Source organism: Mesoplodon densirostris, chromosome 18 (assembly GCF_025265405.1).
Source record: "Mesoplodon densirostris isolate mMesDen1 chromosome 18, mMesDen1 primary haplotype, whole genome shotgun sequence".
NCBI classification, from domain to species: Eukaryota; Metazoa; Chordata; class Mammalia; order Artiodactyla; family Ziphiidae; genus Mesoplodon; species Mesoplodon densirostris.
Genome location: NC_082678.1, coordinates 49,079,660 through 49,093,929, shown reverse-complemented (window position 1 = coordinate 49,093,929; position 14,270 = coordinate 49,079,660). Strand labels below are relative to the sequence as shown.

Here is a 14,270-nt window from a genome sequence, read left to right as displayed (position 1 = left end):
CTCTACCTAAAAAGCAGGAGAGCGTTTTCTAAACTCCTGACCGGACGTCAAGTCCCCCCCTGCTCAGGGATTTGGATAAAGGCCAGGCTCCGAGGAGTGGCTTATGAGACCCTCTGCTGCTGGCCTCAGTCCACCCCTGGCCTCTGGCTGCTGCCGCCCCACCCTCTGCGCCCCCGACGCTGAACCTTCTGGTCTCAGTTCACACCGCACGCACGCTTGACCTCTCTGTACTTGCACTCTAGCCTGAAATGTCCTTCTCTGTCTTGTCTGGCTTCTCTGGTCAGCTTCCAATTTAGAAATGACCTCCGTGGAGAAGCCGTCCACAGCCTCTGAAATGCAGCCCCTCTGCTTACCCCCTCCGTGAACACTAAACTGCCTGACTCCCCAGAGCCATACGCTCCAGGAGGACAGACTGTATTTTCTTCCATTTGGACCCCCAGAACCAGCCCAGTGATCAGTACATGAATGGGTGAATGAGTGCACCGTGTCCTTGACCCCTGGGACCAGGGAGAAGTTGGAAAGGCATTGAGGAGACATCACAGGACCTGAGGTCTGTGTCCTGAGGGACAGCAGTGTTACAGAGATGAGCACAGCTTCTAGAGCCAGGTCGCAGCTGGGTTTGAATCCGGGTTCTGCCACAGGTTAAACCTGTGACACTGGGCAACTTACCCAACTTCTCCTGACTCAGCTTCCTCATCTGTAAAAACGGGGATAATAATAGTATTTACTTTATTGGATGGTTGTGAGGACTGAGTGAGTTAATACCTGAAAAGTTCTTGCAACAGGACTTGGAATCTAGTAAATTAGTAAATACTCAGTAGTTAGCCATTATCATTCCTGTTATTACTATTATTACTGCTATTATTATTATTATTAGGACGAAGCACGCCTGAAGGGCATTGTTGCCGGGGAACTCCACACTTCTGGTTCTGGCAGCCCCAGAGTGCTGGCCCCAGTTCAGGGATGATGAACACCCGGTCATCACTGCCCGCCTGGTCCAGGAGCCTGAGCTCATTGGCTTGGTGGGCAGCCTCTCCTCAGCCCTCAGGAGGGCAGAAGAGAGCAAACGCCGGGGCGGGATGGGGGGGTGGGGGGGTGGTAGGAGTGAGTAGCCTGGAGCATAGTGGAAAGGCTGTCCCAGTTTATCTTTGTCACTTGGACCCCGCTGTCACCAGGTTTCCCCATTCTGGTCTGAGCTTCACTGGCCTGGCTATGAATTTGCTACCCACCTCTTCTCCTCCCCCTGCATCATGAACTGGTGTCTGAAGCCCCCTGGGGCTACAGGCTTGGGAGGAGGCCGGGCAGGCCAGGCATCTGGAGACAGTTTATTTTCAGCTGGTCTCCGGGTATTTGATTATCCATTACTGAGAGAAGGGAATTAGCATCTCTGTTATTTGTTTTATGGGATCACCCCAGTGCCAAGCTGCTGTTTCCAAGCAACCTCCACTTCCCAGTTAATGGCCCTGGCAGGCCAGGCCTTGGACCCTGCAGACTAGGGTGCTCCATGGAGATGGCAGTGCCTGGGATGGCCGGTGACCCCTGCACACAGGCCTTCTGCCCAGGTGGCTCCTGCTTCTGGCTCACCTCCGGCTACTCCCTTCTGTAGTGGGATAGGAGGGTAGCGTTCCACCCTGAGCACCCAGCCTTTATCCTTCTGTGGTAAGGGGGACAAAGAATGTGCATACTTAGAAGAATAACAATGATACTTTGGTTTAGGAAGTGACTGGCTAGCACATCCCCTGTAGCTCAGGACACCAGTGGGCCAGGACTCCCTCTGGAAGAGGAAACGAACTCCATCCCTTCCCGCCCCTCCCCATCTGGGATTTTCCTTTCTGAAAAGTCTGGCCCATCTGGGGCTGAGACCTGCACGGCTCTGGCCCTGGCTTCTTCACAAGCATCCCAGTTCTCACTTTCCCCTCTGGCTTTCCTGCGCCCCACCTGCCAGCTTCCTCGAGTTCTGTCTCTGCCCTGGGTGGCTCCAGGTCCCCCACCCACCTCTTTGGATCCTTGAGGAGCACAGGGATTCTGCAGAAAGCAGAGTCGATCGGGGCAGGGCTCAGGGGCAGCCCACTTCCCCCCTCGTACCTTGGTGGGTAGAAGCCTTGCAGCAGCTGAACGTCCTTGCTACTTCATTGAAAAAAATTTTAACCAGAAAATCTAGAGAATAATGTAGCAAACAGTGGTGCAGTCACCTCCCAGAATGAACAGATGTTAAGCTCTGAAGATATATGGAAAGACTTTTCAATCTCTCTCTCTCTCTATCTCTCCCTTTCCTCTTGCCCTTCCTCTCAACCTAGAGGCAGCTACTGACATGAATTTGGTGTGTAGCCTTCTAGGCTGCAGTTCGTGTTTTTGCTATGCATATATATCTTTTTATGGCATTGCATGTACTTTTAACGTGTATATAAGTATGTCTATATGTATCAAATATTTTGCAGTTCAATCAGCATTCATTTTGAAACTTGTCAGTGTTGCTACACAAAGTTCTGGTTCATCCATTTTAACTGCACTGTGTGTATGGGTTCCTCTTGTGAGCATTTGTTTCCAGTCTTTTTACAAAAGAAAGAGTGAAGCAGGTGAATACCCTTGTTCACATTTCCTTGTGCACACACCTATGCAAGTTTCTCTAGAGCAGTGCTTTCCAGTAGAAATATAGTGCGAGCCACGTATATAACTTAAATTTTTCTAGTAGTCACATTGAGTAAAAATAAACAGGTGAAATTAATGTTCAGAATATATTTTATTTAGCCCAATAGAGTCAAAATATTATCATTTCAACATGTAAACAAGATTAAGAAATGAATGAGATAATTTACATTCTCTTTCTCATACTAAGCCTTTAAAACCCATTGTGTATTTTACACTCAGCACATCTCAGTTTGGACTAGTCACATTTTAGGCACTCAATAACCATGTGTAGCAAGTAGCTCCTGTACGGGACAGCGTAGCCCTGGGGTCTGTTTGTAGAAGAGGATTTGCTAAGTAGTAAGCTAAGCTGTGCATATTTTCAACTTTATTAGTTATTGACAACTTACTCTCCAAATAATTATACTAATTTATACCCCCACAAGCAGTCTGGAAAAGTTCCTATTTTCCTACATTCTTTCCAACCCTTCATATCATTAGACTTTTACATTTTGACCAGGTTGATGGGTATGAAGTAGTATCTCATTGTGATTTAATTAGAATTTTCACCCTTTGCTCTGGTAAGAGGGAATGTATATGCAGAGCACAGAGAAGGCGTTCCATAAATATTTGCGGAATTGAATTAACGAGCCTTGGTTTCCCCTTTTGCAGAAAGGGCTGATGGCATCTGTTCTGCCTCCCCAAGGAGGCGACGAGGCTCTGTGTGGTCCGAAGCTGTGGAAAGCTTTGTGTTAGGTTCAAAGTGACATGCAAATGTGTAGAGAGGAAGGACCTCTGGCTCCCTGAAGGCTGAGGAGGTGGGGACAGGGACCTCGAGGGAGGCCGAGGGAAGTGGGGACTGCGCCTTTAAATACAGTTCCCCACCCTGAGCGTGGGGAGTGGGGCACTGAGCAGGCCACATGTGCCCACCCCTCTCCCTGTCTCCCCCTGCTTCAGCTAATTCCAAGATGTGAAAGATGCGTGAGGCATTAAGGGGCTTCAAACCGTGCGAGACTTTGATGATGCTAAATAAAGCCAAATGCTGCAATGAACTGAATTTTGGCATGCCAACAAAGGCCGTGCCCTGCTCCCCCCAACCCCCAGTACCCCCTTGTTAACCTTATTGGCTGAGCCAGTTTCCATGGAAACTACCAAGTTCAAAGGGATACTGTAGTATGTTCATCCTGCCTTTTCCTTCTGCTCCCAGCTAGCCACTTGGACTGAGTTAGAGGTTCTGAGTGCTAAGGGAGCTCCAGGTGCTCTGGTTATGCTTTCATCCATTCATTAATCCTCTCTCCCCATCCCTCTCCTGCCCTTCTCTCTCTTCTCCCTGCAGGCCAGCCAGCTTGGCGTGTACAAAGCGTTTGTGGATAACTATAAAGTCGCTCTGGAGACAGCTGAGAAGTGCAGCCAGTCCAACAACCAATTCCAGAAGATCTCCGAGGTGGGCGGCTCCCTGCACAGCCACCCTTACGACTCGGGGTTTGGGGGGCTGCTCAGAGCCTTCTAGCCTTAGGGCCTCTCCTCCCCTGCTTGCCAGTGAGGAAAATGGTTCCCCTGATGAGTAGCGCTTAGCCTGATTTGCTTTCTTGCACTTGACATTTTCCCTCTTAACATAAGAATATCGCGTTATGTATGATTTTGTTATTCTGTTTTAGGTTATTCTGCATTAGAACAGGGGAAGCAAAAAAGGAAATTAAAAAGGCAGCATTCTCCCACACTGTGGTGACCTTAAGCAAGTCACTTCCCTGCTCTTGGGCTTATTTCGTCTGCTGTAGAATGAGGTGTCTGGATTGATCCAGCTCCTCCCAAGCTTGCTTGACAAGAACCACCAGGGGCACTGTTTAAAATGCAGATCTTCAGGCACCTTCCCTGGAGTTTCAATTCAGAAGGTTTGGGGTGGGGCCCAGGAGTCTGTATTTTTAACAAACTTCCCCAGGTGGTTATAATCAGGAAGATTTGAGGGAGTCTGGACTAGGTGATCTTCTAAGATCCTTGCAGTCCCACAGAGAGTGGACAAAGGCCACGTGGATAAGAAGCCCTAGACCTGGCTGGGAATATGCCTGTCCCTGCGGCTGCAGCCCAGCCTTCCCACCACCCTCCTCCGCAGGGCAAAGATGTGGCATTGTCTGCCGCCGACACTTCTATCCAGGAAGTGGCAGGGAAGGGCTCTAGGATTCCTCAGGAGCACAGCCCAGCTCACCCCTTAAGCCAAAAAGATCTCAGGGATACCCCCCACCCCCCCTCCCAACCAGGCCACTGGCTTTACAATCACAACACCCAGCTCCAATCTTGGGGCAGGAGAACCTCTGGTTCCAAGGAAAGGGAGCTCCTTCTGCAGTTTTGGAAGTCCTGCCTTATAGGCCCCTCTGAATCCTTTGCTTTCTCTCTCAGCTCTGATGCTGGAAAAGTTGGTGAGGTGCAGGATACTTTTCGAGAAATTACTGGGGTTATAAGGGTTATACCCAAGTTTGGAATCAGCTGGGAGGCAGGACAAGAGTAGGGCAGATGGAGATGAAAATGTCAGCTTGATTACTAGTCAAAGCCGGATTGGAAAAATGTGGACATGGATCTGTAACCACACTGGATTTGCTAACGCTTCCCCTCCACGTTCAAACACGTCTATTGGGGGCAGAGAGAGGAGGGCTGAGCTCTGTTTCTTCTCCCAAACCCAGGGGTCAGGTGAGTCACCCTCTGCCTGGGAGGACGGAGTGGAGTGAGGGGTGGGAAGGTCCCTCTAAGTGGAGCAATGAGGCTGGAGAAAGGGTGTTCCTCTCACGGCTCCCCGCGCTCCCTGGGAACAAACTGGGTTTCCCATCTGTGTTCAGAGTGACCCTGCCAAGGCTGCCCAGGTGCCCGGGTCATGTGTGGTCCAGAGAGTGGTTGGGGGGTTCTCCTCTTAGCCTGGGCTGACTGCCTGTTCTCTATGGTTGGCAGAAACCCCTGCGCTCTTCCCCAAGCCCCTCTCATAGCCAGCTGGCCCCCAGGGCAGAGCGGGGCCCGTGGCCTGCTGCCAGTGGCTTCTCACCCTGACTCATGCGCAGACGCCATCACTTCCCACTGTTGCTGCCACTTAATTACTGCAATGAGGCCCTCCTCCTCTGCAGCACAGCGATTTCATACCTCTAGGCTGCACTGGAAGGGGACACGGAGAAAAATTCCCTAAATCTGGGAATCCAGACACAGCCTTGAGAAGCTGAGTAACCTCCCTTTTCCCCAGCCCCACACCCCAGGCTCAGTCCCTGGGGGTTTTCTCTGTCTAGAAACAGCTTGAGACAGGAGTAGGAAGTGTGGAGCTCCCACTGCCTGGGCATTTCCTCCCAGGCAGAGCAGGCAACATCACCTGGTACCTGACCTTGGCCTCACCTCGTCCCCGCCTTCCTGCTGACACGTCCACTGGGAAACCAACCCCCCCCCCCAACCGCCAACCATGCACTCAGTCTTCCAAGTGGGGATTGCATTACAGCTCCAATTACAGGCCACACTGGTCCAGTGGCAAGGGCTAGAGCTGGAACCTCTGACTCTAAAGGCAGATGAAAGAGGTTAGGATCAGATAAGCCATCCCTGGGGTCTGTTTCCGGCACTCACTCCCTGTCACCTTGCACGGGATCCAGGAGGGGTGTTGCCTCTTCCTTCCTTGAAGTTTCCTCTCTGAGGCCCATCCCAGACGTGGTGGGTGGGGAGTGCGGGTGGGGCCGGTGGCTGGGTGAGTCCCTTTCAATATGGGTAAGATACAGCTCCCTGCTTCCCCCTGTGCAGATGTGTGGGACCCTTCGCTCCTTATCTCAAGGGCTGCTCATGCCCAAGGACCAGCTGGTGTGCTGGTGCTTGTCCACTAAAAGCCTGTTGGCCCTGGGCTGACGTGTACAGACCTCCAAGTAGTGGCCCGCTGCTGTGGGGTGGAGGAGGGTGTGGGCCTCCTCTGGAAGGCCCTCTGAGCTGCTGGGGAGGGGCTTCAGGGGACCAGTCTAAGGAGCACCATGATCGCAGTCTTCTCTGGTCCCTGGAAGCCCTCCTTCCTGCCTGTATCAGCTGCTGGACCCCCGAGGCTCCAGGAGATGATGGGTGTGGCCCAGGGGCTCAGAAAGCAGAGAGGCAGAGGGAGGCCTGCACGTGTTAGTCTTTGTCTCTCTCCTCCTACTTGCACCCCTGGGTTTCAGAGCCCTGCTTCCTGCCATGCTCACGATGGGGGATGGGGAGGCTCGGGGGACAGGCCAGATAGTGATTCCTCTCCTCTGTTTGGCAGGAACTGAAAGTGAAAGGTCCCAAGGACTCCAAGGACAGCCACACATCAGTCACTATGGAAGGTACTTTGGGGAATGGCTTGGATAACAGTCACCTTCCTTTGTCTGGCTTTGTGGACTACGGTGCCCTGCTTGTGTGTGTGCGTGCGCGTGCGTGTGTGTGTGTGAGCGTGCGTGCGTGTGTGTGTGTGTGAGTGTACGTGCGTGCTTGTGTGTGTGTGAGCGTGTGCATGTGAGGAATCCAGCCTCTGTCCCCAGGCAGCTGGCCAGCTACAAACGTGCTTCTCCCTAGGATGCCAGCAGGCGGCTCACTCCCCCCCTCCTCCTCCCCTCTCCACGCACGCAGCCCTCCCCTCCCCTCCCCCTTGCTAGAGGAGCACTCAGAAGCGGCTGCTTGATTCTGGAGGCTGTGCAGCAGCAGCCGGGAAGGTGGTTGAGTGGCCGGGCCGCTGATGCGAGCTGGGGAGCCGGGAGCGATGGCCGCCCGCTCCTGCCGCGGGGACGGAGGCTGCCATGGAAATTCTCCTCATCATTCGCTTCTGCTGTAACTGCACCTATGGTAACCCAGGCCCCCTCTCCCGAGAGGTGGTGTGTCCTCCCACCTCTGGGGGCTGGCTGGAGTGGGCTGAAATGTGGCCATCAAGGCTTGGGGGGCAGCAAGGCAGGGAGGGGGGACAAGTGGCTGGACCTATGTTTTAACCCCGTGCCGGCCAGCTTCCAGCCGGGAGTTGAAGTCTGGGGGCCGCTCGGGGCAGGGTGGCTTGGAAATGGGAGGACCAGGCTAGAAGGATCCAGGTACCCCGGAGGATCTGTGGGGAGTTAGTGGCTCAGCTTGAGGGGCTGGGGGCAACTGCCTGGAGAGGCTGTTACAGAGAGAAAGTGACAAGGCTGGGCCTGCAGGGGTGGCCACCCTGGGGCTGGAGAGGGGTCAGCAGGGGCCAATCAGAGAGTGACAGATGGTCTGGATGGCAGCGCCTTGGAGCGGGAGGGCGCCAGCCCCGCCTGGAGGGAGAAGTTGGGAGTCTCTTTGTTTCGTGAGAGACCAGGGTATTGTGTGCCTGGAATGCACACGCTGCCTTCGCTGTCTCCTCTCTGAATGGCAGGGGAGCAGGAAGGAATTGGGTTGCTCCCAGGGGGTTCGTTTCTAGCCACTGGAGACCCTTGAGCTGAGGTCTTGGCCGTGAATGCTGGTGGGAGAGGGGGGCGTGGCCGGCTGCTGCTTTGTGAAGGTCACACACCCACCATACAATAGGGGGGACGGACAGAGCATCATCTTTGCAGCTCCCTCAGGGAGGGGGTCCTGGGACAGGTGTGTGCAGTCAGCCAGGCTCTTGCTCAGAGGAGGCTGGCACAGATCTAGGCAAGGAAGCGTCCGGAAGCTAGTGGGCCCCGCCTTCCGAGGCCAGAGGTGCCTTAGGGATGAGCCAGGCTGCCTCTGGCAGGGGCATAAGGGTCAAATGTTGCCCCAGGCCAGCTGCTCTGGGCTCCTGTGGCAGGCAGCTGGTTTCAGGACCTCCTTCTCTCCCACCAGGCGTTTTGTCTCCGCACCCCTCTCAGTCACTTGGCTCTCCTATCTCCGTGGTAACCCGGAGCTCCTTGTCGAAGGCTGAACAGAGGGGGGTGGCAGCGTGCTGGAGGAGCGATGCTGAGGTTTCTCGGGCTCTTCCCGGAGGCCGCTGTGCACGATCAGCTGTCCCCTCACCTTCTCGGGCTGTCCTGCATTGAAGACTGCTCGTGATGGAGATAGCCCCTGAGGTAGCCCCTCTCCAGCTGTCCCAGCAGGACAGCTGTAGTCACAGGCAGAAGCTGACCTGGGTCCCCGCCCCTCGGCTCAGATTCTGACAGGCTTGAAACTGGCCTGGTCCTAGATCTGAGGGGAAAATGCCCTTTTTGGTCTGGCCTAGGAGTTGGTCAAGCCTCCAGTCAGTCTCCCTGAAGAGGAAACGGTTGGCCCTTTGCTTCCTCTTTCTTCCCCCAAAAGAAGCTTAGTTTTAGTGAAACAGACCTGGGACCTGGAGTTCAGGGTTTCTTTGGTCCCTGCAGTAAAGTCAGCTTTAAAGTGAGGGGTCAGGAGTGAAGGAGCCCTTGCTAATAACCACGCTGTTTGAATCTTCTCAGCCCCACCAAGGGGCGCTGGTTGTGGGGTATCAGGGAGGCTGTGCAACTTGGGGCTCACTCTGCAGTTGTCTGCCTTAGCGGTCGTGTGCCGAGCGCCCAGTCTGCAGGGCTCCAGGCCACACGCAGTGGAGGTGCAAGGAAAGTCGCATGTGACCCAGGCCCCTAAGAAGGGGGCTCACCTTGGCAACAAGAGAGGCCCGCTCAACCACTCCTTCCCGGTGAATCTTTCCCAGAATCCTCCCGAGGGCCACTGAGCTTTTGCAGGGGCTGCCTCCCCTACGGAAGGAGGCGTCTCAAAGACAGGAGCACGGGTAGACCATGGGTAGATTCAAACCCCAGCTGTCCCTTACAGCTTTGTGATTGTGAGCAAGTTACATAATTTCTCTGTGCTTTCGAGAAGTTTCTGCATCTGTAAAATGGGGCTAGTGATAATTGCTTCCCTTTTTTTTTTTTTTTTTTTTAATGTGGTACGCGGGCCTCTCACTGTTGTGGCCTCTCCCATTGCGGAGCACAGGCTCCGGACGCGCAGGCTCAGCGGCCATGGCTCACGGGCCCAGCCGCTCCGTGGCATGTGGGATCCCCCCGGACCAGGGCACGAACCTGTGTCCCCTGCATTGGCAGGCAGACCCCCAACCACTGCGCCACCAGGGAAGCCCAATTGCTTCCCTTTTTAATTAAAGGAAATAACGCATTGTAAAACAGTGCCATTGGACACAGAGTAAGTACTCAGCAAACTAGAGAGAGGCCAGCTCGCACATGTCATGGTTTAGGCGCTGTGAGTGTTGCTTGTAAAAATCCTGGTTGGGGAAGACTTTCTGGAGGAGGGGGAGAGACAGGCATTGCAACTTGGTGAATGGTGTCTGTCCCAGAAACAGGAAACCCGTGGTGAGGAGGGGTGAGAGTGGGTGAAGCAGAGGCAGGAAGCAGGCCAGCCTGCTGGAGCCATGGAGCAGGTGAGGGGGGAAAGGTGGGCTCTTCACCCTGCATTCTCAGGGATAGCAGGTGTGCAGGTGCCGTGGAGAGCACGAGCATCAGGGCCGCACTGGTTCCTTCCATATCTGACTGTGGCCCCAGGGCCCTCTCCCTGCACTTGCCTCTCTCCCCACCCTTCCTCCCACCTGCCCCTCCACCACCTGGGGCTGATGCATTAGGACTCATTCCATGGCCACAATCAAGTGGACTCTTGAGGTGACTATAGGCATATTAATAACCCGTCTGAAACCCAATCCACCATTTGTGCAGACCTCTGAGCTTAGTCAGAAACCTCTTCCTCCTGGGACCTGACAGGGGCAGAGGGAGCTGACACTGTAGTATCAGCTTTCCCTGGGCGGGAACTCGAGGGCCCACCCTGGCAGGTGTCTGCTGAGCTTGCACTTTCTCTGGGTCTCTGGGCTTCTCAGGGAGTGATTTTTTTCCCCCCTGCAGATGGGCTGAGCCACAGGTGGGTACCCTAGACAGCCTCAGAACTGGCCCCCTCCTGGGCTGGTAACTGGGCTGCACCCTCACTGTCCCAAGATACCCCAAGCCTGGTCCTGTCCATTCTAGCTCCCATAGCCCATGGGGAGGGGCTTTAGAAATTGCTAAATTAAGAAAGGCCTGCAAATAAATCATGGGAGATGTGTTTGCATAAAGCAGTGGTTTTCAACCATCATGACATATCAGAATCAGCACAGGAGATTTTTTAAAATGGTGATGCCTGGGATCTGCCCATCAGAGCCTGCTGTTTAGTTGACGGGAGAGTGGGAAACAGGCATCTGAATCTTTTAAGAGTTCCCTAGTGATTCTAATGGGCAGCCAGGCAAAGCCAACAGATGAGGCTCGGGGCACACCACTGAGACTGCATCTTCTCCGTAGCCAGCAGATTATTCCCCAAAGTGTCCATTTAGCAATGCGCAGGGTATTTATATCTAGGGCTTTGGGGAACTCTCTGGTTTGGGGGCTGGCTGGGACATGAATGTCAGCTCTGGGACCTGTCACAGCCTGGTCCCATGGGACACCCACTCTAGGGTCCTCCTCCCCAGACCAGCATCCTGCCTCTTACTGCTCCCACGGCAGGAGGACAAAGGTCATGACCCCATGGACAGAGGTGTCCAGGTGCAGGACCGGAGCTGAACCACCCAGGCTGGGAGGGGCAGGGCACAGCTGCTTGCAGGAGCTTTGTTTGGAAGTGTCAGTGGGCCCGCTGCCGCCGCCACCTGTCCCTGCTGAATCCCAGCAATCCTCATTTGGTGTCCTGGTCACCAAGGGGTGTGGCCAGTGGGGGCCCTGATGAGCTTGCATTTTCCCAGCCTCTTCAGGGGCTCTCATACTCGAAGCCCCACCTGAATTCCTTTAGGAAATCTTTGCCCCCCAGCTGCCACTAGCTTGAGAGCAGAGCCTTCCTGTGGAGGTTGGGCATGCCTGCTTGGCCCTCAGCCAGGAGGGGGTTGAGGGCATGGAGAGGGGTCTTCCTCATGGAGGTGAGGTCAACCGTGTGGGTCAGAACGAAGCATGCTGTTCCCAGCTGGCGGTGCCAGGCCTTGGACCAGAGGGATATGAGAAGGATGGGGCACGGGGACACCGCCCTCCCTGGAAGAACAGTGTCTCCTTCCTGCATTCTGGGGTCCCGGGTGTGACCTCCAGAGTCCCGGAGCTCTGGGGGGTAAGGCTGTGTGATTCATCGTGGAGGATACAGAGGAGTATCTGTGTCTGCTTTGAGCCTGGTCAGGCCAGGACGGGCCTGGGGGACGCACAGCCCTCGAAGAGATCACGTCTGGTGGGAGATGAGATGAGGAGGCAGGTGGGAGGGGGCCTGGGCCACCAGAGCTGTGTGTCCCCCTTTTGGTGTTGTCTGGCCTGCCTGGGGTGAAAATGGAGGTGTGGGTTACCATGGAGCCCACTTTGGCATCCTGTAAGCGGGTCCATGCAAGGGAGGGAGGCGGGTGGGGGCATGAGGCTGCCCCCTAACGTCTCAAGCTGCTCCCTGTATTTCATCTGACCTGTCTCCTTTCTCCCTGCCCCAACAGCTCTGCTCTACAAGCCCATTGACCGAGTAACCAGGAGCACCCTTGTCCTACACGTGAGTGTGTACCCCCCTGAGTGGCCTGAGAGGGCTTAAGAGTTGGATGGGAGACTGAACTCAGGGTGGGCGGGCACTGGAGTCGCCGAGAACAGCCCATCTGGGGAGTTGGGCAGAGGGTCACTGGGCCCTGACTGCACCTGCCTGGCCTGTGGTGACCATGCTGATGGGTCCAGGGCCTAAAAATAGCTTGGCTACTAAGCTTGATTTTGGGCCAAATTCTCCCTAGGAGGCAGGCACTTCCTGCCTCCCGATCCCTTGACTGATGGTCTCCAGTGTCCTTGGAGCAGCTGTGGGGCGAGTAGTGGGGTGTCTCTCCCAGCTGCTTGGTGACACGAGACTCCACCTGGCCTGTGCTGCCCGGGGGAAGAGTAATGACTGCAGCAGGAATAAAGGGGCACCACTGCCCTCACCCCTGCTGCTCTGACCCTAATTTTTATTTCAGATTTTGCAGCATGACCAGGTTAGAGTGTGGGTCCCTAGTATCTCCCTCAGAATTCTTTTAGTGAGGATAGAGTTCTCCCCACTGTCTTCTCACTAAGCCCCAGACCGCTCCCCGCAACTCACCACCCCATCCTTCCCAGGACCTGCTGAAACACACACCTGTGGACCACCCAGACTACCCGCTGCTACAGGATGCCCTCCGCATCTCCCAGAACTTCCTGTCCAGCATCAATGAGGACATTGACCCCCGCCGGACTGCAGTCACAACCCCCAAGGGGGAGGTGAGCTCAGGACCCAGCATAGCCTGGCACCCAGATTGCCCGTCCCTGCTCTCCTGCCCGCTCGGGCACCACTGCCCGATGCTCTATGGCTCTCCAACCCTGATCTCTCATTCCCAGCCAAGGAGAGGCCTTCAGGTCCTGGACTGACAGCTTAAAGTCCAGCGTCTCATTAATCTTCATACTAGTCCACAGGAGCAGAAGAGGAAACAGGGCCCCGGAGAGTCTCTCCAGGTCTCCTGCATGAGGTCTCTCGGCTATAAGTGTCGGAACTGGATTCTTTAGCTGGGGTTACCTGTCTGCAAGCCTCATGCGCTGACCCCCAGACCAGGGCTCTGGCTATCTCATTCTTGAATGCAGACACCCCCCTCTGGGCAGTATGATGTCCTCAGAGTCCCCTGGAAGATAATGGCTCAGGCTGAGGGAGCTTGTGGAGTCAGAGAGAGATGACTGAGGCTGCCAGGTGGCTGGGCTGTCCCAGGTGGGCGCCTAGGTGTGGCTAGCAGCTCCAGTTCCCTGGGGGCCCTTTTTGGTGGAAGGGTGGGGGCACCTCAGTGAGGGGAAGCAATGTGAAGAGTCAAAGGGACAGTTACCTGCATGGGTCAGCAGCCTGGCCCACATACAGGGTTTCCTGTCCAAGAGAGGTAATTAAGTGGCGTTTAGGAGTGAAGGCTGGCTGGGTTTATGGTCCTTTTGTGACATTTACGAGCCTCCAGTGTCTCCTGGGGAGGGAAGTAATGAGGGACACATTCTGGAGGGTGACTAATAGGGTACAGAGAGCTGATCCTGGTGCAGCTCCCAGCCCTGGTTTGCAAACCCTGGAATGTCACCAGTTTGTTGGACTCTGCGGATGTCTGAAAGAGCTCCAGAGGCCCTGGAACATCACCAGTTTCAGATCATTTTAATTGTATACTTTCTACGTGCTCACCTACATATTGCAACGTATATAGGTCACGCGGCACATAATACGGGGAAGGCTGGGACAGATAGTGACAGCCCCACAGCAGCCTGCTGACTCTGAGGGTGGCAGGGAGGAGGCTCTGGAAGTTTGTGTAGAGCAAAATGCTCTGGATCAGCCAGAGCCCAGGTTAGAGATGGCTGCAGGTTCCCCAGGACACTGTGATGGCCCCACAGAGGGAAGTCCAGGGTCAGAGACAGTGTAAATGGGCCTGAGTGGTTCTGCGGTCGAGGTTTAGCTGAAACTAGATCAACATCTTATTAGGCAGGGTTAGCGGGGTTTTATGGTGGGGGTGGGAGGGAGTGTTCATGACCTGGGGTGGGTCCATCCAGGTGTGAGCTGTTGAGAGCTGCAGGGAGGTGGAAAGCTACCGCTTGTTGATCACATCTTACATGCCAGGCACTGTGCTAACTCTTCTACATGCACCATGACTCCTACCTTGTGGGGCAAGTATCATTATCCCCATTTTACAGTTGCTAAGACTGAGGCTTAGAGAAATCCGGGAAATTGCCCTCAAGATCACAGCCAGGAAGTGGCAGAGTCTG

General features: G+C 54.8%; 1 protein-coding gene across 3 annotated transcripts in view; it reads left to right on the top strand.

Moving 5' to 3' along the window:
- ABR (ABR activator of RhoGEF and GTPase) overlaps nt 1-14,270 on the top strand; it is a 182,810-nt gene that overhangs the window by 117,613 nt on the left and 50,927 nt on the right. For all 3 annotated transcript variants that reach the window (XM_060082597.1, XM_060082598.1, XM_060082594.1), the window contains 4 exons: nt 3,962-4,069; nt 6,872-6,932; nt 11,993-12,045; nt 12,630-12,770. In XM_060082597.1, the coding sequence (XP_059938580.1) occupies nt 3,962-4,069; nt 6,872-6,932; nt 11,993-12,045; nt 12,630-12,770 (363 nt within the window). The remainder of the gene's footprint in view (nt 1-3,961; nt 4,070-6,871; nt 6,933-11,992; nt 12,046-12,629; nt 12,771-14,270) is intronic.